Below are 23,926 nucleotides of genomic sequence, written 5' to 3' on the forward strand. Positions count from 1 at the left end.
CAAGTTTTTTAAAAAAATATTATTGGTCCCAGTGCTCAATTGTATGAGAATTTTTTTTTGCTTGAACTGTGTTAGTTTTCAAACTACTATTAATAAAGAACAACTCATCTGTCTATTAAAAATTCAGATTTCCATCTAGGCACACCCCCAGAGTGTTTGCTTTAGAACCTACTGACTGGTATTCTAGTAATTAGCTCAGGAATTGTGATGGAGATGACCTTAGCAAACTTCAACACTGGCAAGTTGTCTAATTATTAACATGGTATTAAAAAATAGGTAATCTTGATATAATCCCTTCAAAAGCTTATAATTATGCATCAAAGGGAATACAGATGTAGGTTTGTGTGTTGGAGTGGGAAGGTATTCAAGTGAAGAGGTGGGGAAAATATTCATAAAATATTATACTTAATGGAAAATGAAGATATATTTTTATTCTCACCACTAAAAAACAGTGATCAAAGGTATCTGATAGTAAAATGTCACATATTTCATATATTGCAGACAAAAATTACCTGGACAAAACCATCTGGATAAAATTGTCCAAAGTATTGCTCACACATCACGAAACATAACCACCAAACCTTGAGAATAAAACTCTCACTTTTCTGACTTTGTGAAAATGCTACCCACTCAGTGAGTTGGCATGCATTGGGACTGAGACATGAGCATGCTGCCTTCCTGATACTGATGAGCTGGTACCCAAAGGGTGTTTCCTCACAAGGCAGACATACAGGATGCCTTTGGAGGGATTCTCAAAAAGAGGCAGGAGGATTCCTCTCAACATGCAACACTTTTCTTATGATTCTCTCTGCCACTGTCGCTTTAATACTTTGTTTTTGTTTTTGTTTTTGTTTTTACAGAGATGGTCTTATAAAGATGCGTGGTGCCAAGTGATTACCTAATCTTTCCTAAGACATATATTAATTAGAGAGAAAACGGAGACAATAAGCGGTACTTGCTGCTTGACAGCATGTGTCTTTGTAACCTGCACATCTGCCTCTACTGGGCTGCTTGTAAGAATGTTGCACCCAGGTGTACAACTCTCTGTTTAGAGACTTACTTCCACTCATTTCCCCCCATTCACTTATTTCCACTCTTTTGCCATTTTGACTCTCCCAGCCCACAACATATATTCGTATTCTCATTCTATCACCTGTACACATTTTAGGTTTGTTCTGGTTTGGGTCATCCTAGAACAACTTTGGCTTTTCAGGTGGATAGCGGTGATTCAAATTACTCATCCCAGATTCACTGCTAAGAAGCCATCCCTGTTGGGAAGACATAATACAGAAAGACTTGGCATCAGCATGTCTACTTTAAAGGCACCATTAAATGAGACCATTGAACCTCATAGGGCCCTCCTTCTTTGGTGTTTTGGGGGAAATGAGAGAAAGGAGAATCAACATGCCATATGGTGGGTGGATTTCTTCAGAAATGCATAAATTCATAACACAGATAAATATAAAGCATTTATAGACTCCCTCCATGTAAATAAATTGTTGAGAAATATAAAGTGCTCTAAACTCTTGGGTTCCAAAAAACGGGTCAGACTAAAAAATGCTTTTCTCAAGGCCATTTTGAGTTCCTTCAAAATAAGCGTTGTAAAGTAAACTGCTCTGGATCACAAAGAAAAACTGGAACAGTGATTTGGCAGATAGTAGATTGCCAATAAATGATATTTCTTAAATATGATAAAACTCTGACTAGGCTCTTTTTAAATGAAGTAACTTCATTTGTCATGGATCACGTTCACTCAGGTGTTAAAGGATTTCCTGTGTCTTCTTTGACCTTCTGCAGCTACATATCTAGTCTTGCTTACAATGGTACTTTGCCACTGCATAGCCTGTCCTGCTGTGCAAACCGTCTCCACATCTATCATCTCATCCAATTTCTCCCCCACCTCTTTAGAGAATGTTATGGCTTTCAGAGATGAGGAGACAGAGGCCAAGGAAGTTGAGAACTGGCAAAGTTCTCCTGGGTGGTGTGTGATGAAGCTGGAACTGAAGCACTAGTTTTAGACTCAACATCCAACCGTCTCTAGGTTATAAATCCAGCCCTTTCTATAGCACAACATGAGATATCAGCTCTGCAGGAGGAATGCTGAAGCTCAAAACTGGCTCTGACATTTACTTACCAGTGGGTCTTGACTTCTCAGAGCCATAGTGTCCCCATTTCAACTGAGACAAGATATATCAGTTATTTAAGCCTTCTTATTTGCAGGTATCCATTTGTTGGTCCATTTTCCAAAGGAGGACACCAAGGCTCACAGAGGTCAAGAAGCTGCCAGGGTCAGAGACCGGGTTCAAAGATGGGGGCTTGATTCCACTGTGAATGGGCTTCACTCTCCCAGCATGCTGCCTCTGCCACCCCCTGCATCTGCCTGCTGTGAGGGTGGAAAACCAGGCAATACTTGGAGAACAATGATGGACATAGAAAGTATCACAATGCAGGTTCTCTGTCTTTACTACATCTTTTCCATTTTGGTTTTCTTTTTCTTTTCTCTCTTTCTTTCTTTCTTTTTTTTTTTTTTTTTTTGGAGACAGAGTCTTGCTCTGTCCCCCAGACTGGAGTGCAGTGGTGCGATCTCACCTTACTGCAATCTCTGGCTCCCAGGTTCAAGCGAGTCCCCTGCTTCCGCCTCCCAAGTAGCTCTGGTGACAGGCGCACGTCAACATGCCCAGCTAATTTTTGTATTTTTAGTAGAGACGGAGTTTCACCATGTTGGCCAGGATGGTCTCAATCTTTTGATCTCATGATCCACCAGCCTCGGCCTCCCAAAGTGCTGGGATTATAGACATAAACAATGGCACCCGGCCTTATTTTTTATTTTCATATTCACTGCATTTCTCATTATGATGAACATTCTTAAGGAAATGTCACTGTCTTTAGGTATATTTACCAACAGCACATTTCTAGAACTTCCTCTCTCTCCTGGCTCTCTTCCCTGAGGACGTATTTGTTTAGAGAGATGCATGAAGAATACAGCAGCACACAGTACCAAGACCTACCACCTGGGGCCTGATGCACATTCAAAAATAAGACCACCACCTTCAAAGCCATCCTATTCACTTTTGATTCACATTTCTCTGAAATGGATGGAACCATCTTCCCGTCTGCCTTTTGTGTCTAACACACATTCCAATGCGAGTGTCATTTGCAACAGAATCCAATAGTATAAACTGATGAAGCGCTAAGCAAACAGTATTCCCTAAACAAAACTGTAGAAAAATTTTCCTACAATTAAACTATCACATTGAAAGAGGATTTAGTTGGAAATACTAACAGGCATAATAGGTATTCCCAACTGAACTGTAACATTACTCCTGAGACTCTAGGATGACATTGTTCTCTCTTGCTTGACAGTAATATGAAACCAGGTCATCTTAAAATGCATTCACCAACCCAAGTAGACCCAGTCTCCAGAAGCAAATAGCTCTCCCTTTTTGACCACAGGGGAAAAGTTTCTTCTGTCTAGAACAGAATGGCAAGACCTGGCACATATGCTACCTACCACCTCCCCTTCCTGTACCCATGGAAGACATTGCTAATCAATCACAGCACTTCCGGCTGAGCTCCAATGAATTCTTCTCAACAGAACTACAGGGATCCTCTATGAATGAGAACGTGAGAACGGGCAAGCAAGAAGAAATCTACTTGGCCCGTCCTCTGTCTTATTTCACTCAGCCTGGAACCAAACTCCCTATGACCCAATCCAGATACACAGATGTGAGAGTGCCTAAATCTACGGGACGTTGAATCTGATTTCTCAATATATAATGACCATTCTGGCATATTTCTTTGACTTTTTTTTTGGTTTGTTTTGTTTTTTGTTTTTTGTTTTTGGAGATGGTGTCTCGCTCTCTTGCCCAGGCTGGAGTGCAGTGGCATGATCTCAGCTCACTGCAACCTCCGCCTCCCGGGTTCAAGCAACTGTCCTGCTTCAGCCTCCTGAGTAGCTGGGACAATAGGCACACACCACCACGCCTGGCTATTTTTTTGTATTCTAGTAGAGACGGGGTTTCACCATGTTGCCCAGGCTATTCTCAAACTCCTGAGCTCAGGAAACCCACCCACGTCGGCCTCCCAAAGCACTAGGATTACAGGCGTGAGCCACCGTGCCCGGCCACTTTCGTTGACTTTTACTAAAACTACTTCTCTGTGGAGAGGCTGACAAGTTGTCCTTATCTTTCCAAGCACCACTAGCCGGCATTTCTCAATAACCCTAAAGTAATACTTAGATTTCCTCTCCAAGTTCTTATTTCCTTCTTTAATCAAGGAAAATTTACTCAATGGTTAAAATATTTCTCTAGAAAAACCCTTCTGAGTCTAGTCATTCTGTTTTCTGCTCCCCCCAACCCCCGCCAAAAATAAAATAAAATAATTGTAATTTACTTTAATTGTTCTTTGGCCCTCAGGATACTAAGTAGTTATGCCCTTCTATGGGTTAGCACAGGGCAGCTGTCTTTTTATTTCTTCAGCTAATGAGGCAGTAGAAAATCACCTAGTGATACAAAAAATTACCTTATTATTAACCGATAAATAAATCTGACAGATGAAAAGTATCTTTCTAGAAAAGATGTCACTGCTTTGTAACCATTCATTCATGTAACATCTTTTAAAAGTCAATTCCTAATGTCTGCAATCTAAAAATTTAAACATGTCACCTATTCTAAACTTAATTCCACCCACGAAAACAAGCCTGTATCCACTTCTGATTTTTTTTTTTTTTAATTCTAAGAGTTTTCAGAGGTGTAGAAATGACTGGACCATTTCATAAACCAAACTCTGAAAAATCCAGGATGAAAAGCTGATGAGAAATTTGACAAGTGAGAGAAAAGAATGTGAGGTAAAGAGAAGCTATGATAACAAAGGGAGATTTGAAAACACACTGAATAAAAAGCAGACAAGAAATGGAGAAATCTCAGGACTAAAACAACAGAACTATCAGATCCAAAGAACAAAAGAGCTTTAAACAATATGAAAGAGTATATAGCACAGGAAAAAATGTCTGGCTGGGCGCAGCGGCTCACACCTGTCATCCTAGCGCTCTGGGATGCTGAGGCATATGGATCACCTGATCTCAGGAGTTCAAGACCAGCCTAGCCAACATGGCGAAACCCTGTCACTGTGGAAAATACAAAACAAAAATCGGCTGGGTGTGTTGGCACATGACTGTAGTCCCAGCTACCCGCGAGGCTGGGTCAGGAGAATTGCTTGAGCACAGGAGACAGAGGTTGCATTGAGCCGAGATCATGCCACTGCATTCCAACCTAGGTGGCAGAGCAAGATGCTGTCTCAAAAAAGAAAGAAAGAAAAAAAGAATGTCACATGTCAAAGACATCAAAACATGACATTGGATCAATAATAAAATACAATAAAAACTCTCAGTAACATATTAAATAATGATTATGATCTGTTAGAATGGCCCATGTTCTGTAAGGTGTAGCTAATATATTGATTATCTATGTTCTACAACTTTCGCAAGAGATGGGCATCTTCAATGAAGGATTGATCTCTGCATGTTTTCCAACACCTATCATCTGCCCATCTAGTCCATGGCATGGTTTATGCTGACTTTTTCTTCTCTGAACACCTTTAACTTCTCTGAACTATTCACTAAAATAGCAGACTCCTATAAACTAAATGGTTAGGAGAGGGAATTTTTCTCCACCACCTTCCTGTTCCCAGAACCCCTAATGTGGCCTCAAAAGCCTTGACTAGATGTGTGATGTGTGTGTGTATGTGTGTGTACGAAGATGTAATGGCACACTATGCTGTGAGATGAACATGTTATAAAGGAAAGAAGTAATGTTCAGAGAATTTAAATCAACTATTGTCACAGAGTCAGTCATGTCTCTTATATTCAACATTATTCCTGCCATCCCTAATAGTTTTGCCTATTAATGTAGCTTACAATTGCTACTCAACCTGCCTAATATCTGCTTGATGCATTCATACATTCTGAAATGTTGTCTCCCACGGAGAGTCTAAAGTCTTATTTATGTCTTAGCATTATTTTTTCCCTCCAGTGTAGCTAAAATGCCTCACACAGTGGCAGGTACATAATAAACACTCAGTAAATGCTGGTTGATTGAATTTAGCTCTTCCGGCCTTCTACGTTGTCATACAAGTCTCTTAATATTGTTTTCATTTTCATAGCTATTCATTCAATTATTCTTCCTCAAACCTTAAATGAGGCAAGCCACCCCTCCTCCCAGGCATCCACATATTAGCAGTTTCTTCATCCGTCTTCCATTTACATCTAACTCAACTAATTATTTTCCTGCTACCTCACACCCCATTGGTGTTACACAAACCGCTGAGACGGCCCTATCTCCTGCAGGCATCGCTTGTATCTTTTCAGCAGCCTGTTGTAACAGGAGTGACAGAACTATTAAGAATGTCAGCTTCCCATGCATGAGAAACTTATCTGAAACAAATGGTGTCATCCTAGGCAGGATGGAAGATGGCAGCCAAGGCAAACTCAGAAACCAGCAAGACCCGCTCCGCCCAAGCAAACTTTAATAGGGGAAGAAGAAACTGTTAATACATTTCCAGGGCAATACATAAATAAACATAATTTTAAAAAATAAATGGTAAAACCGAAAAAAAAAATGCATGATTTCTACAGGACTTAGAACATACTGGTGGCACTCTCTGATGCACCAGATAATTGAGCAAATGGTTGAGATTTATGCAATATTGAATAGAAAACAAATAGATTAACAGATAGATTATATATACAGAGAGATATAGATACATATATTATTATATACAGATACATATATTATTATATATAGATATATATAATATATAGAGATATATTATATATATATATAGAGAGAGAGAGAGAGAGACAGAGAGAAATGGAGGATCCCTCAATTTATTTCCATTCCCATAACTCACCCCTATTCCAAGACAATGTCATCCTTCCCTCCCATACTTTTTTCTTTTTCAGAGTCTTGTTCTGTCACCCAGGCTGCAGTGCAGTGGTGCAATCTTGGCTCACTGCAACCTCCACCTCCCGGGCTCAAGTGATTCTCCTGCCTCAGCCTCCCCAGTAGCTGGGACTACAGGCGCATACTACCACGCCCAGCTAATTTTTTGTACTTTTATTAGAGATGGGATTTCAACATGCTGATCAGGCTGGTCTCAAACTCCTGACCATATGCACCTGCCTCGGCCTCCCAAAGTGCTGGGATTACAGGTGTGAGTCACTGGGCCTGGCCCCAGACTATTTCAATGATCCACTTAACTGTTCCTTCTGCTTCCTCTTCAAGCCTTCTTCAACACAGTAGCCAAATCAATACTTCCTTAAAAAACACAAGTATTACTAACTTCCTTACTTTTTCAGATCCCTTAATAGCTGCCCAAGGCACTTAGGCTGAAATCTGAAGTCGGTACCTTCAGGATGGTTATCTTTCTCATATCTGCTCTTTCGATTCCATCCTACGTCCCCTTCCAGGACTCCGTTCTAACCATACCATCCTTTAATTCCTCGAAAGCACCAACGTCTTGCTCCTCGCCCAGAGACTTTGCCCTAGAATGTATCCATTTAAATATCACTTCCTTGATCACCTACATTAAATGGCCACACTCTGCATACATTCCTATCACACGCTGTGTGTTTAGCTTGCAGCACTCACCGTGCTTTGTAGTTATACTATTTTATTGTACAGTTACTTATCTAATATTTGCTTCCTCTGGAGAAAGTAAGACCCCTGAGTCTAGGCAGCATGCGTGTCTGGTTTTCCCACTGTGTCTCTCGCGGCGAGCACACGCCTAGCGCAGAACAGCGCTCACTATGTATTTGTGGAATGAATGAATTGCTGTAGCTCCCTGCTTGATGCAGTGAGAGAGCAATTCCAGTAAGGAAGAGATGAGGAAGAGCATCACAGGAATGGTAGGGGCCCTGTTCTGATTCCTCACCTTTCACCGTACCCCAGATCAAAGCCTTCATAGTGGGGAATAGAGGATTTGAACAGAATCGTCAGTGACTTTGAGCTCAGAACTACGAGGGCTGCTGTGAGAGGCTTCTTGGGAGCCTTTGTGCAGGTGTGAAACCTTCAAGTTCTTCAAAACCTCATGTTTGCAGAGTCAGCCTTAGGAAAGGAGCTTGCAATCTGTTTCAGCACCACCACTACGCAGGGGTAAGACCATACGCTTTGAATAATAAGGTATTTTTAAACTTTAGACTGGAATAGTTCTCCTTCCTTTACTTCCCTATCCTTATGACTTTTTATTAGAATATTTGCACACTAAGTATTAAACTACAGATATGTAGTATTAAACTACAGACACACACTATAGTATAGTATGCTCATGTTCCTCATCTTTCTTTGCATGGGGAAGAAGGGAAAGATGAAGGAAAGCTACACATTAGAAGTCGATATTTTTTAAATCATACCAGTCATCAACTTCATCCCTCTTTTTGTTGTTGTTGTTGTTGTTATTTGTTTGTTTGTTTGAGACAGAGTCTCACTTCTGTTGCCCAGGCTGGAATGCAGTGGTGTGATCTTGGCTCACTGCAACCTCTGTTTCCTGGGTTCAACTGATTCTCCTGCCTTAGCCTCCCAAGTAGCTGGAATTACAGGTGTGTGCCACCATGCCCAGCTAATTTTTCTTTTTGTATTTTTAGAAGTGACATGGTTTATGTTGGCTTGGCTGGTCTCGAACTCCAGACCTCAAATGATCCACCCATTTTGGCCTCCCAAAGTGCTGGGATTACAGGCATGAGCCACCAGGTCCAGCCTTCACCCACCTTTTGAAGAGGTGGAGTTGTAAATATAACCTAGACATTAGCTGAGGTCTCCAGGCACCAGAATCCTCAAATCCACCTTCTGATGAAGACAATCATCTTTGTCACTATTTCTTTGATGAGACTTATAGTCCCACTGGCACTTTTGTCTCAGAGTTCTGCACATAGAAAGAGTTTAGTACAGTGGTCAAGAATATAGACTCCAGAGTTGAGATGGCTGGAATTCAAACTCAGCTCCAGCTTTTGCATACTGTCTGACTTTGAGCAATCCATGTATCCTCTTCCAGTTCCAGTTTTCTCATCTGTAGAAGAGTAATAACTAGCAGAACCTATCTCACTCAGTCATTATAAGGATGAAATGAGGTGATGCTTGTAAACTTCTTAGTACACCTCCTGGTCCATGAGCAAAACTCCCATGGTGTTAGCTGCTATCTTAAGAATTACTAGGAACAACACCTGCTGTCCACTTCATGGAGTCAGGTAGGAATTCAGCACTTCAAATAACTTCCATCCTTCATCATTCTCAAACCGTTTCAAGTGTGAGTTTTGAAAAGAACGGTTAACTTTAGGGGAAAGGGTAGGAAAGGGCACACGGAGTCCGGGAGATTGGCTGACCACACAGCAAACCACTTCAAACTGAACTTCAGAACCAGCTACTGGTTTCCTAGGAGCTCTTCCTTTCACATAAACATCTGATTCCCACCCACGTGCTGGTTGGATCCTTACCTTTCATTTCCTCTCTTCTCTCTTCTTCCTTATCAGAGCACAAGGTTTTCTCTGACACAGCAGAGCAGTAATCATGACTCCCTTTTGCTGAAATGATCACTGCCCAAGCTATACTCCCCGGGTCCCACTCTCTGTACTAAAAGGTTTATCCCTAACAGACATCCCCTCCTCCCAAAAAGGAATTTTTAATCTTCACAAGAGACCTGTGGGTTCCTATTGTCATCCTCATGAGAGAAGACGAAACTGGAGCTGAGAAGGATTAAGTAACTTTCCCACTTTGCATACATGGTGAATAGAAAGCCAAGATTTGAATCCTCATTTGTTTGTCTCCAAGGCTGTGCATTTTCTACTGGGACTGCTGCTTCATTCATTTAAATCTTAATGAACTACTAGATGTGACCCACTGAGTTTATGCTCTATTGAGCATAAACACCCAAAAAGAATCCCAGCTTATTTGACCTCACAATGAGCAACATTAAAAAAAAAAAATTTCCATAGGTTTTTTAGGGGGGGAACAGGTGGCATTTGGTTACATGAGTAAGTTCTTTAGTGGTGATCTGTGAGATTTTGGTGCACCCATCACCTGAGGAGTATACATTGAACCCAATTTGTAGTCTTTTATCCCTCATCCCCTTGCCACCCTTTCCCCTCCAGTGCCCAAAGTCCATTGTATCATTTTTATGCCTTTGCATCCTCATAGCTTAGCTCCCACTTATGAGTCAGAACATATGATATTTGGTTTTCCATTCTTGGGTTACTACACTTAGCATAATAGCCTCCAGTCCCATCCAGGTTGCTGCAAAAGCCATTAATTCATTTCTTTTTATGGCCGAGTAGTATTCCATTGTGTATGTGTGTATACAGTTTACATATATACACACACACACATATATAAGTATATACACATATACTCTCTCTCTCTCTCTCTCTCTCTCTCTCTCTATATATATATATATATATATATATATATGTATGTATCTCACAGTTTCTTTATCCACTCGTTGATTGATGCGCATTAGGGCTGGTTCCAGATTTTTGCAGTTGCAGACCGACAATGCACAACCTTTATACATTTCCACCTAGATACTTTTCAGAAGCTATTGTCAGAGTGTACGCCCCCTAAAACTAGACTGGGACCACAGTGCATGCAACAAAGTTCTTATACATGAATTTACGGATAGAACAGTAATCCACAGGACTGGAGAACCATTAGACCCCTCATTTCCACCCTCTCCTAATCCTTGTTGAGAAATAACATGGCATTCATCTCAGATCAGTCAAGGAGAGAGGCTCCTGGCTTGAGTCTGTATCAGAAATCATGTCTTGTACCAGAATCCATGTATTCCAAAACTCTATTCTCTTTTCTTGGACATTATCATGTCATAGAGCAATGAGTTATTTTCTAACCAAGATTCCCTCTCTATTCTGTGAGTTTCTTAAAGGTATAGATTCTGTTTGACGCATATTGTAACTCATTACCTAGTTCCTCTTAAATATAATCTGAGTCCTCATTATGGGCAAAGAAACAATATACAGCTAAGAGCAGAAAGCCCAAAATACAATGAACTGACTATAAATGAGCAACATCCATTAAAAAATGAGTTAGCAAAATACATCCAAAGTCATAAAGATGCTTCTATCCTTTGACTAATACTTCTCAGGCACCTACCCCAAAGATGAAAACTCTATAGGTGCTAAGTAATTAACTCTAGTGATTCTGGTATTAGTGAGGAAACTAGAAACTACTAGATATTCTAAGATAAAGGAGAAAAACATCATCCTGATGATATATCGTGTGGCTATTATAATGATGATCGCAGGGAATGAGAGAGCAATGTGAATAAAAAACAATGCTTAAGCAGCTTCAGGGAAGAAATAATAACACAAATCACAAGCCCGTGATGACCATAGCTTTGGACCATATACCTGGACAGGGATTGCAGAGGAAAGTGGAGAAGGAATGACAGTGGCTTGTGGACAGTGGTGCATGTTAGAGTCATTCAGGTGCAGGTGAATCTCATTTCCTCCATGGCTTCAGAGAGTTGTCTGTGTGATAAGTTTAAAATGAGCACAAAGAAGGTCACTGAGATGTGGATTCTGTTCCAAAATGAAAGACGAGCATTTGGAGCACAGCCTCCAGGCGAGAAAGCCCAGCTTTGCATGCAAGACATGGAGTTCCCCTTCCTGAAGCCAGACCTGCGCTGGCTGTAGCGTGTGATTATGCTCTCGGGCCATCTGCTGCGGGGTTGTGAAGGCAGTCGTGTGTCCTCCTGCCTGGACGTCAGGGAGGACACCGATCACTAGTCAATCTGCTTGAAATTGCCTCCTATGATTAGTGTGTAATGACTCAGGTAGGTCATGGCCACGGACGTTTCTGTTATTAATGCATTAGCAGCTGCAAATGGGCATTGATTCTGCACAGAGTGCAGGTTTATGGACTTGGTGGGAGAGTCTGCCCCTGTGAAGCGTAAATGGTCATTGCTGGGAGAGGAAACAACTCTGAGAGGGCAATGTCCTCTGAGAAGGATGAAGAAAGCCAGCTAGGTTAGAAAGGAGAAAACCTGGGCTGGGACAAAGAAAGAGAAAGAAGTACTTATATCTGGGATACTCACTCCTTGGTCCTCTCTCACATCTGAAATCCAGCTAATCACATCCTTACATTCTTGAGCCCTCCCTGGTATTGGTTAGTCAGTGACAGTTAATCTAACATGGATTATTTTATTTAAAGTTTTATCTTCCAATGTTATGAGTGTACAGCACCATGTCTGTCTGTTCACTATTATGAATGAAGGAAGGAAGGAAAGGAAGGAAGGAAGGAAGGAAGGAAGGAAGGAAGGAAGGAAGGAAGGAATGATGGCATTACCAAGATAAGAATGTTGACTTCTATATCAATGACATAGTAACTTGAGCTGGAATGTGCCACCATGCAGTTTTGCAAGACAATTTATTCTCCTGAAACAGAGGGACAGAGGTCCAATAAGAGTGAACCAATTTTCTGCCAATGCATATGCACGTACACACACACACACTCATGCACACAAGTCAATCAGTGGGAGAGGACATCCGTTCTCAGTATATAATTATTCTGAACAGCAATAACAGCAATCATTGTTACCATTTACCGAGTACCAACTGTAAGCCAGACAGGCAGTTGGGTTGGTATTTTCTGAAGCAAGGCTCTGCAAATAACCACCTGAATTCAAAAGAAACTAGGCATATATTTTAGGAAAATAAAAATATTCTGGCTATCTATACATGGACAAAGTTTGTGTTTTTCTTTTTGCTTTGGAGCTTCTCAAAAGTTGGAAGAAATTTCTAGCCTCCCACATTTGGAAAAACCAAATTCCTGTTTCCATATCCTATTAACCAGCCTATTTTACCAAAATTTTGGTTCACCCTTTGTGACTTCCATAGTCTTCTGCAGGGACCATCAGTAGGAATCAGGTGATTCCGGATTCACCAGTGTCTTCAGAAAACAACCCTACATCCTCAGGTTGAGCTGAGAAAGCAAGCAGAGCTACTCTTTAGTTGAAATGAAGGGATTCAGCAGAAATATCATTACCGTTTTTCTTCAGTTGGTAAATGGTGAATGATAACAATAAACACAAAGATTTCACTTCATAAGTGTTAAAGCCAATAGAAGGTGAATGCAGGTGAAATTTGCTTTCATTATCTATAATTCTTAGTTTACTTTTTTTTTTTTTTTTTTTATCAGACAGGGCTTGGCTGCCTCCAGGCTGGAGTGCTGTGGCACAATCAGCTCACTGCAGCCTTGGACTCCTGGGCTCATGTGATCCTCCTGCCTCAGCTTCTGAAGTAGCTGGGAGCACAGGTGCACACCACCATGCCTGGATAATTTTTTAAACATATTTTGTAGAGATAGGATGTCACTGTGTTGCCCAGGCTGGTCTCAAACTCCTGGTCTCAAGTGATCCTCCCACCTCAGCCTCCCAATGTTCTGGGCTTATAAGCATGAGCCACCATGCCTGGGCACCTTTCCTGTAATTCTTTACAACAACCCAGGAGTGTGGATCAAATTACATTAATATTAGTTTCTCACCATAGCAAAGAGAAAGCAAAATGTCTGTACTGATTTAGTTGCAAACCTAACTTAGCTACATGGTACACTCTCTTCTACAAGAGAAAATGGGCTAATTTCTGTACACAGGTGGACCAGGGAGGGACTGACTGCTTCTGGTCATAACTCCTCCATCTCTGTCTTGCTGAGATAATGATACTTCCCTTCAACCTTCTCTTCTGTGGCCTAGTTTCTATATCTTTTGTTTGTTTTCCAAATTCCAAGTTAGATGGGGCCCTAGTTAAACACCATTTGATATAGAGAATGTGTCCTCCCCCAAATCTCATGTTGAATTGTAATCCCCAACACTGGAAGTGGGCCAGGTAGTAGGTGATTAAATCATGGGGGCAGTTTCTCATGAAGAGTTTAGTACCATCCCCTTGGCACTGTCCTTGCAGCAGTGGGTGAGTTGTAACAACATCTAGTTGTTTAAAGTGTGTGGTGCCTCTTCTCCCTCTCTTGCTCCTGCTCTGGCCGTGTAAGACATGCCTGTTCCCCCTTTGCCTTCTGCCATGATTGGAAGTTTCCTGAGGCTTTCCCAGAAGCTGAGCAGATGCCAGCATCATGCTTCCTGTACAGCCTGTGGCTCTGTAAGCCAATGAAATCTCTTTTCCTTATGAATCACCCAGTCTCAGGTATCTCTTTATAACAAAGTGAGAACAAACTGACACTCCATTCTAGTTCAACTCCTCATCAGTACTGCAATGAGGAAACTGAAGCCAGATTGGTCAAATGTGTTGCTAAGAGTTATGTGGTTCTTGTTTGTGGGAGCAAAATGAAGTGTACCTGTGAACACAGAGCATGAACTATGGAGACTCAGAAGGGTGGGAGGGTGTGTGATGGTTATGCTAAAAGCCCAGAGCTGGCCAGGTGTGGTGGCTCATGCCTGTAATCCCAGCACTTTGGGAGGCTGAGGCGGGCAGATCAGTTGAGGTCAGGAGTTTGAGACCAGGCTGGCCAACACGGCAAAATCTTATCTCTACTAAAAATACAAACACTAGCTAAGCATGATGGCACACGCCTATAATCCCAGCTACTTCAGAGGCTGAGGCACAAAAATAGCTGGAACCTTGGAGGCGGAGGTTGCAGTGAGCTGATATCACACCACTGTACTCCTGCCTGGGTGAAAGAGTGAGATTCTATCTCAAAAAAACAAAACAAAACAAAACAAACAAAATGAAACAAAACAAAAGCCCAGACTTCACTACTATGCAACACATCCATGTATGGAAACTGTACTTGCAACCTTCAAATTTATACAAATTTTAAAAATTAAAATAAATAAATAATGTTCTCAAAAGACAGTTGTGTGGTCAATTCACAAGCATTGCTCCCTTTATCTTTCAAAGACTGATCTAGATTGGGGGTGTGCGTGTGGTGGGGGGTGCCGCCAGCAGTCATGGATGACATAAGAATAATTTAAAAGTACAAAGAGTGTGATCAGCATTCACAGCACTAATTCATGCAACTCAATGAACAACTCATTCAAATTATGTACCTGCTTGCCACTTTTGCAAGTGCTAAGGATACAGAAGCAATTAACACTGACACATCCCATGCCCTCAGAACTCCTCCAGTCCAGTGGGGAAGGCAGACTGTGCACACCCAGTAAAAGTGGTCATCAGGGAGCGTCATGAGCACCACGGCAGATTTTAACTGGGTGATATGATGGAGAAGAACAAGGCTGACAGTGGGGTGCTGCCTGCGCTTCCCTGTTCCTTACCCATCCTACTACCATACACGCCTTCCTTGTAACTTCCATTCTTTATTATCCTCCTCTGTCCTAACAATAAAGAAGCAGAAGGAATTGTTATTTCTTCTTTTATCTCTCTGCCTTCTCTCTCTTTCTCTCTGTCTCTCTCTCTGCCTTCTCTTTCTCTTTCTCTCTCCTCCTCTCTCTCCCTCCTCCCACGCTCATCTACACATTCAATCAAAAAAAAATCTGCAGAGTTCCTGCCCCTTATATAGCAGAGGGAAGCTGGGAAAAGAGCTCTGCTATGCAGCAGCTTAGGAAAGGTAAGAGATATTCATAGGGAAAGTGGAAACAAGTGTGTGGGGGTGGTTGGTGGCTAGGGAAGTGTCAAAGCAAATGGGATGGTCAGTGAGCATTATCTAGATGAGTTTGTCCTTCCAGACCACGGACTCTAAATGCAGCTGGCATGAAACCCACCCTGTGCCTGGCCTTGAATTAAGGTAATGCCCTAGGTCATGCCTGCTCTCGTTCTCTCTCCCTCTTGTATTCCAACTGGTGCCTTTTAACCTCTTCCACTTCCAACCCATCCGCTGAATTTTGCATGTGAGAGAACTGCATCTCCCTGGAAGGCAATCATTGCTGTTTCTCTTTCGATACCTCCTTACTCTGTTCCACTCTTACCTGTTCCCCTGAAACCCTGATTCTAAAATATAATCATAGGGTCAACTTTCTACCTTGAAAAGTGGCTTAGGATTTTCTTTATCCTACAAGGGGCAATCAAGTAGCTGAAATAAACAGAGAAAAATTCATTATCGGGAGGGCTTGACAGAAATCTATCCAGAAGTGTAGACTAAAAGAATAGGAAAGGATATTCCAGCTGGTGAGAACAAGTGTAGCAAGTGCTTGGAGCTGAGAACTGAACATATTTAGATATCAAGAGATCAACTTGCCCAGATGGAATAAAATGTATTTGGGATTCATGGAGAGAAGACAGAATGTTAGGCAAAGATGAACTTATTGAACAACCAACTAGATGATATTGATGTTTCAAGAATATTAGTCCTGCAATCTGTTGGCTGGGATCCAGGGGAGGGTGGCTTTAGGTATGAAGACTACCTAAAAAGAATTTCCAGATATTTATGTAAGAAGTCCCTGGAGCAATATGCCAACAGAGGGAATGAAAAGAAGCCTCCTAGAAGATACAGATAAAACACTCACCTATCACTTGGTGGTGGATGAAAAACAAGACAATGTCAGTAAGTAAAGCTTGGGACTGAGGTTCCTGGGAAGAGAGTGGTACCCATGGGTGAATGAGTGAGATGCGGACTGATTTAAAGTGTTATGCATTGGGAGCCTTAAGTGACAGAAAGAAATAAGTGAAGATGTACAGCAATCTGTGCTGCATATGCCATTAGGATTCAGTGATAGATAAGGAGTCTGTTACTCTAGACCTAGCAATGTAGAAGTGAAAGCTTTGAAGACGAACACTGAGGAAATAAAATCCAGCTGTCAGAAAGACCCATACTGGTCTTTCATCTAATGTTGATGTTACATTTCTCTCACACAACACCCCCATCGAAAGGTGAGATGCATTTATCTATCTCTTCATCCTTCCATCCCTCTATTTGCTAGACCATTATTATATCCAACAAGTACTGATGGTCAGCTATGGGGCAGCACTACAGTAGATGCCGTGGAAATAATCAGAGGTGATACACTATTTGAATAATCAGCATGCATTAGGCACCAACCAGTTAGAACAGACAAATGCTGTGGCATTGAGCACAGTCCCAGGGGACCATTAAACCTTTAGTTCTGGATCAAGGGTAAATGCAAGGAAGCAGAACATATGGAACGGCAGGGAATAGAGGACACTTTGGGGTTTGAGACAGTAGCAATTTATCAATCAGAGTCTTAATTGATCTATAACAGCTAAGTGTCAGCCTAGGTACAAGGGCAGACAATTCCGACTTAGCCCCTGTATTTATAAGGCTGCTAGTCTAAAGCCATCCTATACAACAATACAGTAGCAGGTTACGAGCCACATGCTCTTAAATTTAAATTAATGAACTCTCCTGACACAAAGAAATGATAAATATTTGAGATGATAGATAGGCTAACTACACTGACCTGATTACTATACAGTATATGTATAGAAACATCACTATGTGCCCCATGAATATGTGCAATTATTATTTGTCAATTAAAAATAAAGTAACACATTTATGTTACTTTAAATAACATGATGGCTCACGCCTGTAATCCCAGCACTTTGGGAGGCCGAGGTGGGAGGACCACCTAAGGTCAGGAGTTTCAGACCAGCCTGGCCAACATGGCGAAACCCAGTCTCTACTAAAAATACAAAAATGAGCTGGACGTGGTGGAGGGTGCCTGTAATCCCAGCTACTTGGGAGGCTGAGGCAGGAGAATCGCTTGAACCCGGCAGGTAAAGGTTGTAGTGAGCTGAGATTATGCCACTGCACTCCAGCCTAGGTGACAGAGTGAGGCTCTGTCCCATAAATAATTATGATAACAACATTAAAGTAACAAATTTTTTTAAATAACATTTTTTTTTAAAACCACTTAGTTTTCAGTTAGTTTTCAGGTGTAATAGTCACATTTCAAGTGTTCAATTGCTCCATCTGGCTGGTGGTTACCATATTGAACAGCAGCACAGATAAAGAATATTCCTTATCTATTCTCTTAGCAGGGTTAACTATGTAAGGTGATACGTATGTTAAGTAGCTTGATTGTAGTAATCATTTCACAAGGGATACGTACATTAACATGTCTCATATATACCTTAAATCTATGCAATTTTAAAAAATTAAATTGTATTTTTATTTCAATACTTTTGGGGTACAGGTGGTTTTTAGTTACATGGATAAGTTCTTTAGTGGTGATTTCTGATATTTTGGCTCACCGCCACCCAAGCAACTCATAACCCAAGCAGTGTACACTCTACCCAATACTTAGAAAACCTCCCAGTTTTCAGGAAATGCTGAAGCCTGAACTTCAAAGGCATGAAAAGATAGATGTGGCATGTAGGGAATTAGAGATGGAATTTCCTTTCTTATTAGGAACAAAAGCTGCAAGTCTTATCTCCTGTGTGACACAAGCATTAGCTGATCAGGGTTACGCTAAGTCATTCTAAGGTAACTAACAGCTAATACACCATCTTTCTAGTTCTTTCTATCTCCGCCTCCTTCTTCTTCTCTGTACCCTCAACCTCCTCCCAACCTTCCCCCTCTGAGTCACCAAAGCCCATTATATTATGACTATGCTTTTGAAATAGATGCAATTCTTACTTGTCAATAATACCTCAGTAAGACTTGGAGAAAAAAAATATTCCTATAATCACAGAACTGGTGTATTGGATAACACTAGACCAAAGAAAAAGAAAAAAATAAAGTTTGCACAATTAATTAATGATAAACGTGATGCAGCATGCCATGGGATTTTTAACCTGACGGGAAAATAGAGATCAAGGAAGACTTCTCTTGGAAGTTAAATTTTCAAGTTGTAGAAAATCATGCTGAGGCTTAAGTTCCACCACTGACCCTGCTACTATAAGCTTTCTGTGACTTTCCTCTTGGCACACAGATAACAACAAAGGGATGTGGAGAGCTAGAAAAAGATGCTGCTTCCTGGGAGCTCACTCTCTTACATCATGTGCATTGGCCAATCTGTTCTTCTAGACCTGTCAAAGTAGAAGTGAAAGCTTTGAAGAAGAATATTGAGGGAATAAAATCCAACCATCAGAAAGACCCATACTGGTCTCTTGTCTAAGGTCAATGCTATCTTTCTCCCGTTTACACAATACTCCATCAGGAGTTAAGATGCACTCATCTACCTATTCAGTTTTCCATTCTTGTACCTGTCTGACTATCATTATATCCTGCAAGTACTGATGGTCTACCAGCACTACAGTAAATGCTATGGGTATCATCAGAGGTGATATGCTATTGAACAATCAGCAATCCAAAGGGTCCTGATGCAAAGGAAACATTCTGGAAAAAAATAAACAAGAATAACCAAATTTTGGAAGCAGGAAATGAAAATTAATTTTCTGAAGCCAATGGAGACATCAAAACTCTCATTCAGACTAAAATATGGCATTCTTCCCAACATCAGCCCAGGCCCAGTGTCAGCCATGAACAAATTCCAACTATTAAGTCATCGCTCCCTCTAAAATCCTGCAAGAGACTGGAGCAATTTCTCCACCAGCATGTATCCAACATGTTATGGGTGAAGAGCACACAAAACCCAGGCATGTGGCCAGCTTAGATGTCAAATCATTTGCCTTCCTGACAACCAGGCGACGTCCCAGAACTCAGTGTTTGTTCCGGAGGAAGTGACTGCTTGGTCTCGGAAGTGGATTGAGGTTCGCTGGACCAGAGAAGCTGCAATCCCAGGGACAGTTTGGAAATCTACTAGATACACTGAGAGGAGTCAGTACCCATAAACCTCCCCAATGATGCATCTTGCCATTTCTTCCTTTCTAAAATAATTTGTTTCAAAAAAAAAATTATATCTGCTCACTGGTTTAGAGCAGTAAATTAAATACTTTTTTTAATGTCTCTTTTTAGACGGCAGTTGTAGATACAGAAATACCATATCCATAGACAAATTAACATGAGCTCCCTTACATCCCTGTACTAATTATCTTAGGGACCACAGCCTCCCTTAGGTTAGAAGTTCCAATCCCAATGCAGGTTTGGAACAGGAATTTCTTTCAGAGAAGCAGCAATTTGAATCATGTTCAGAAGACAGAGGAATGAGAAGGTCATGTATGATCTGAAAACCCATCCTTGAAACCTTTTGTCCTCCATCCCTCCCCTCCCTGCCCCAGCACTAACAAAGGCATCTAAGAGAAAGACGCTGCTTGAAACAGAAAAAGATCAAGTAACAAGCATATTTAACTTTACACTAAATAGATTTGAACAGACTTCATGCCAAACAGCCCCCTCCTTTTTACTTACAAAACCTCCCAGTTTTCAAGAAATGCTGAAGCCTGAACTTCAAAGGCATGAAAAGATAGCTGTGGCATGTAGGGAATTAGAGATGGAATTTCCTTTATTATTAGGAACAAAAGCTGCGAGTCTAATCTCCTGTGTGATACAAGCATTAGCTGATCAGGGTTACACTAAGTCATCCTGATGTAGCTAACAGCTAATACACAGTCTTTTTAGTTCTTTCTATCTCCGCCTCCTTCTTCTCTACATTTGAATATGCAAATTCCAGAACAATAGAAAGAGTCCTGCAACCCCACTGAGGGCAAAAGAATTCCCTTTGATCAGCATCTTCCAGGCCTGGAGTCCCATGGCCTCCAATTCTACCTGCTCCTTTATGACATGGGCTGATATTTGATGTATCAAATTATACTCCAGCACTTTCAGAAGTAGAACCTGCTAAAAAATTCTGCATTCCTATGAAGGAAGCTACATCTTGAAAAATAAATATTTCTTTCAGCTAGCCTTTTAAAATTTTGATATTTATTGTTAAATTATTACAGATTTCTTCCTAAAACAAGGTATTTACCCATAAAACTATTGCAGAGGAGGGCCAATATCAGAGACTTTGTGCAGGTGCTACTCCAAATGCTAGAGTATATATGTATATATAAAAAAAAGAGAGCTGAGAAAATTGGACAAAATATTGCTAGCTTCACCAAAAATAAAGTCCTTGCATGCAATGAGAAAGGCAGAAAGCGGAAAAGTGCTTACTTGCTGAAAACAAATGAAATTTCTAAAATGTACCCCAGCATCTTAAAGTACAAAATTTTTTTTGCAGTAATTTTCATATCATAGTCACGTATTCCAGCTCAAAAAGAGCAAATGAATTGTTCTTAAATGCCTCAAGAAATACATGCTCTCAGTAACTGATCTGTATTTGCTGGCATTTCTTTCTACTTTGGAGGGTCATGTGACTCAGAAGGGGGACAGAATGTCTCCTGATGACAAAACCTTAGGGGGGAGAAAAAGAAACCACAAACACATTTTATTTTAATCCCCAGCTAATAAAGGCACAGTTAACCCACTGATAACCTCACACATTTCCCAGGTTCACTGGGGAGGGAGGGCTAAAGGAGGGTGGTTCTACCTTGCAGGCCCTCTTCTCATCTCTGGTACAATAGGGCAGAAGAGAAAGACATAGGCAGGCGGCAAAGTTTTTGTAACAACTTCAAACCTGCAGAAAAGAGCTTTTCATAGAGAACAGGATCAAAGACATGGATATATTTATGGAATGAATGTTCGAAATGGGTTGCACTTACTGAATGCTGAGTCCGATCAAGGAAGCTGTAAGTTCCACTTGCATGAGTTCTTTGACCAGTTTCCTAAAGAAGAAAAGGGGGAACGACTTTAGTATCAAGAAATGTATTCTTTAATTTTGTCTGCACTTTTTTTGTCATACTAATATAGACCAACTTCCAAAATAGGTTCTGACTATACTGCGAATTTAACAGCAATAATGGTGATGATGAGGATGAAAATGATTCAGTTCTTCAATATATTTTCATTACATCCTCTTGGATCCCGGTAAAGAAGGTGTAATTATCTTCTCTATTTCATAAGAGGGAACTGAGGCCCAGACAGCTCCCACAGTTCACAAGACGTTGATGTACATCGTGAACCCTGAATTTGAACTCGGGCAAGTAGACACCAAGCTTGGAAGCACTCTACTGTATTCTTCTATTACACCATGAGTTCCTGTCACAGGAGGTGTTCAAGGGAAGACTGGAGATTGACATTTCAGATACATCACTGTGGATTTTCTTCCTGGGAATTAGCTTGGATGAAATGAATTCTACATTTCCTTTCAACTCTAGAACTGCAGGATTCTATAATGCTGATTCAGGTGATACTTAAAGTTCAAATACAGAAATGATTTAATTTTGCAATGAGTAGTATTACGATATAAGGTATCCCAGCAGTAATAAATTCCATAAATATGGCTATCAGCACCCAATCAGAGGGAGTAAGATACATGTTCATTGATATTTAAATAAACCAAATATCACCTGAACTGCAAATGGCCATCATAATATCCTATAGTTCAGTGAGTTGAAAGACAGGTCATCTCCTACCAGAAAAACCAAGATTTCTGGGAGATCTGAAAGACGTTTATGGCATCCTATACTCAAGGGGGCTGGGATACTGACTTGTTTCCTCTCTGGGGAGAAACTTAAGTAGCAGAGATGGGACTGCTTTGTAGGGTTCTGGAATCCTGATCCATTGCTCACTGAATTACTTTTATAAAGTAGCAATACAATTTACACCAAGACTCAATACAATTCACAAGATTTAGAGGTAAATTTAAAACATTATTTGCAGATATGTTTAGACAATATACCACCTTCCCTAATGTGATAGGTATATCTAGATATATAGATATACAGATATACATATCTGTATGTATACATACATATAAATGAAGATCACATATGTGTATGTATGTGGAGATATATATATATATGTGTGTGTGTGTAGTCTTCACATCTGGTGAGTCCCCTTGTGTTGATAAATTACAATACCTAAGAACCTCAAATGACTTCAAAATATTGGAAAGAAGGGGGATCTGCAGAGAGACCCAAGAATAGATACAGCTATTAAGTGGTTGAAATGGTGGTGATAGTATTCACCCTTCAACAGCCTTTTTCTTTGCACTTTGATGTCTTCAATTTCTTTCAACTAATAAAAATGACCAATTTCATGGGCTAGTGTCAACAAATGGCAATGATGCACTCATTCACCACACGTCTATCTATCCATCCATCCATCCATCCATGTATCCATCCATCCATCCATCCATCCATCCATCCATCCATCCACCCACCCACCCACCCACCTATCCACCTACCCATCCACCCAACCATTCACCCATCCACCCATCTACCCATTCACCCATCCATCCATCCACCCACCCATCCACCCACCTATCCACCCAGAGACCCATTGATCCATCCATCCATCCATCCACCCACCCACCTACCCGTTCATCCATCCATCCTCCCACCCACCCACCCATCTATCTATCCATCTGGCTCCCATCCATCTATCCATCCAGCCACCCACCTACCCATCCATCTATCTTTCCAATCATCCTTGGCTTCACTACCTTCTAGCTTTGTGACCATGGTCAAGTCACTCAACCTTTCTTTGTCTCGGTTTCTTCATCATTAAAATGGAATAAACAGTATCTGCCTCAAGGAATTCAGGTGAATATTAAAAGTTAATATTTGTAAAACACTTAGCATTGTGCCTGGCACAAAGTCCGTGCTTTTTAAAAGTTTATTGTTTATTAAGCCTTTTAAATGTCAAGTAGTGTCCCCCTGGTGCCTACAGTCCAGTGGGGAAGATAGACAGATCTTCATCGGGGACATTGGGGAAGGCTCCATCAAGGAAGTGGCAATGGAGCTGACATCGTAAAGCTGAGAAGTGGAAGAACATGATTTGGGAAGAATGGTTAGAACAGTTAGAATATAAATAGTCAAAATACATGGTTCTCATCTATAAATTCACAGTATGCCTCCACTGCAGGATTATCTGAGTCCTAATAATTATAGTAGTTGTAGTTTCATTGAATCCATACTACATTCCAAACTTCATATCGAAATTTGCATGCATCATCTCATTTATTAAAAATGATAGCTACCATGGTCAGGTTCAAC

At 40.9% G+C, this 23,926-nt stretch overlaps 1 protein-coding gene and 1 pseudogene across 8 annotated transcripts in view; both read right to left on the minus strand.

Annotated features, from left to right (window-relative positions):
• RBFOX1 (RNA binding fox-1 homolog 1) overlaps window positions 1-23,926 on the minus strand; it is a 2,487,135-nt gene that overhangs the window by 1,373,682 nt on the left and 1,089,527 nt on the right. For all 7 annotated transcript variants that reach the window (XM_050774301.1, XM_050774299.1, XM_050774300.1 and 4 more), the window contains one exon: window positions 21,530-21,592. In XM_050774301.1, coding sequence (XP_050630258.1) covers window positions 21,530-21,592 — 63 coding nt within the window. The remainder of the gene's footprint in view (window positions 1-21,529; window positions 21,593-23,926) is intronic.
• Window positions 1-23,926, minus strand: part of LOC126944763 (uncharacterized) — a 465,255-nt pseudogene that overhangs the window by 43,758 nt on the left and 397,571 nt on the right. The window lies entirely within an intron of this gene.

Source organism: Macaca thibetana, chromosome 20 (assembly GCF_024542745.1).
Source record: "Macaca thibetana thibetana isolate TM-01 chromosome 20, ASM2454274v1, whole genome shotgun sequence".
NCBI classification, from domain to species: Eukaryota; Metazoa; Chordata; class Mammalia; order Primates; family Cercopithecidae; genus Macaca; species Macaca thibetana.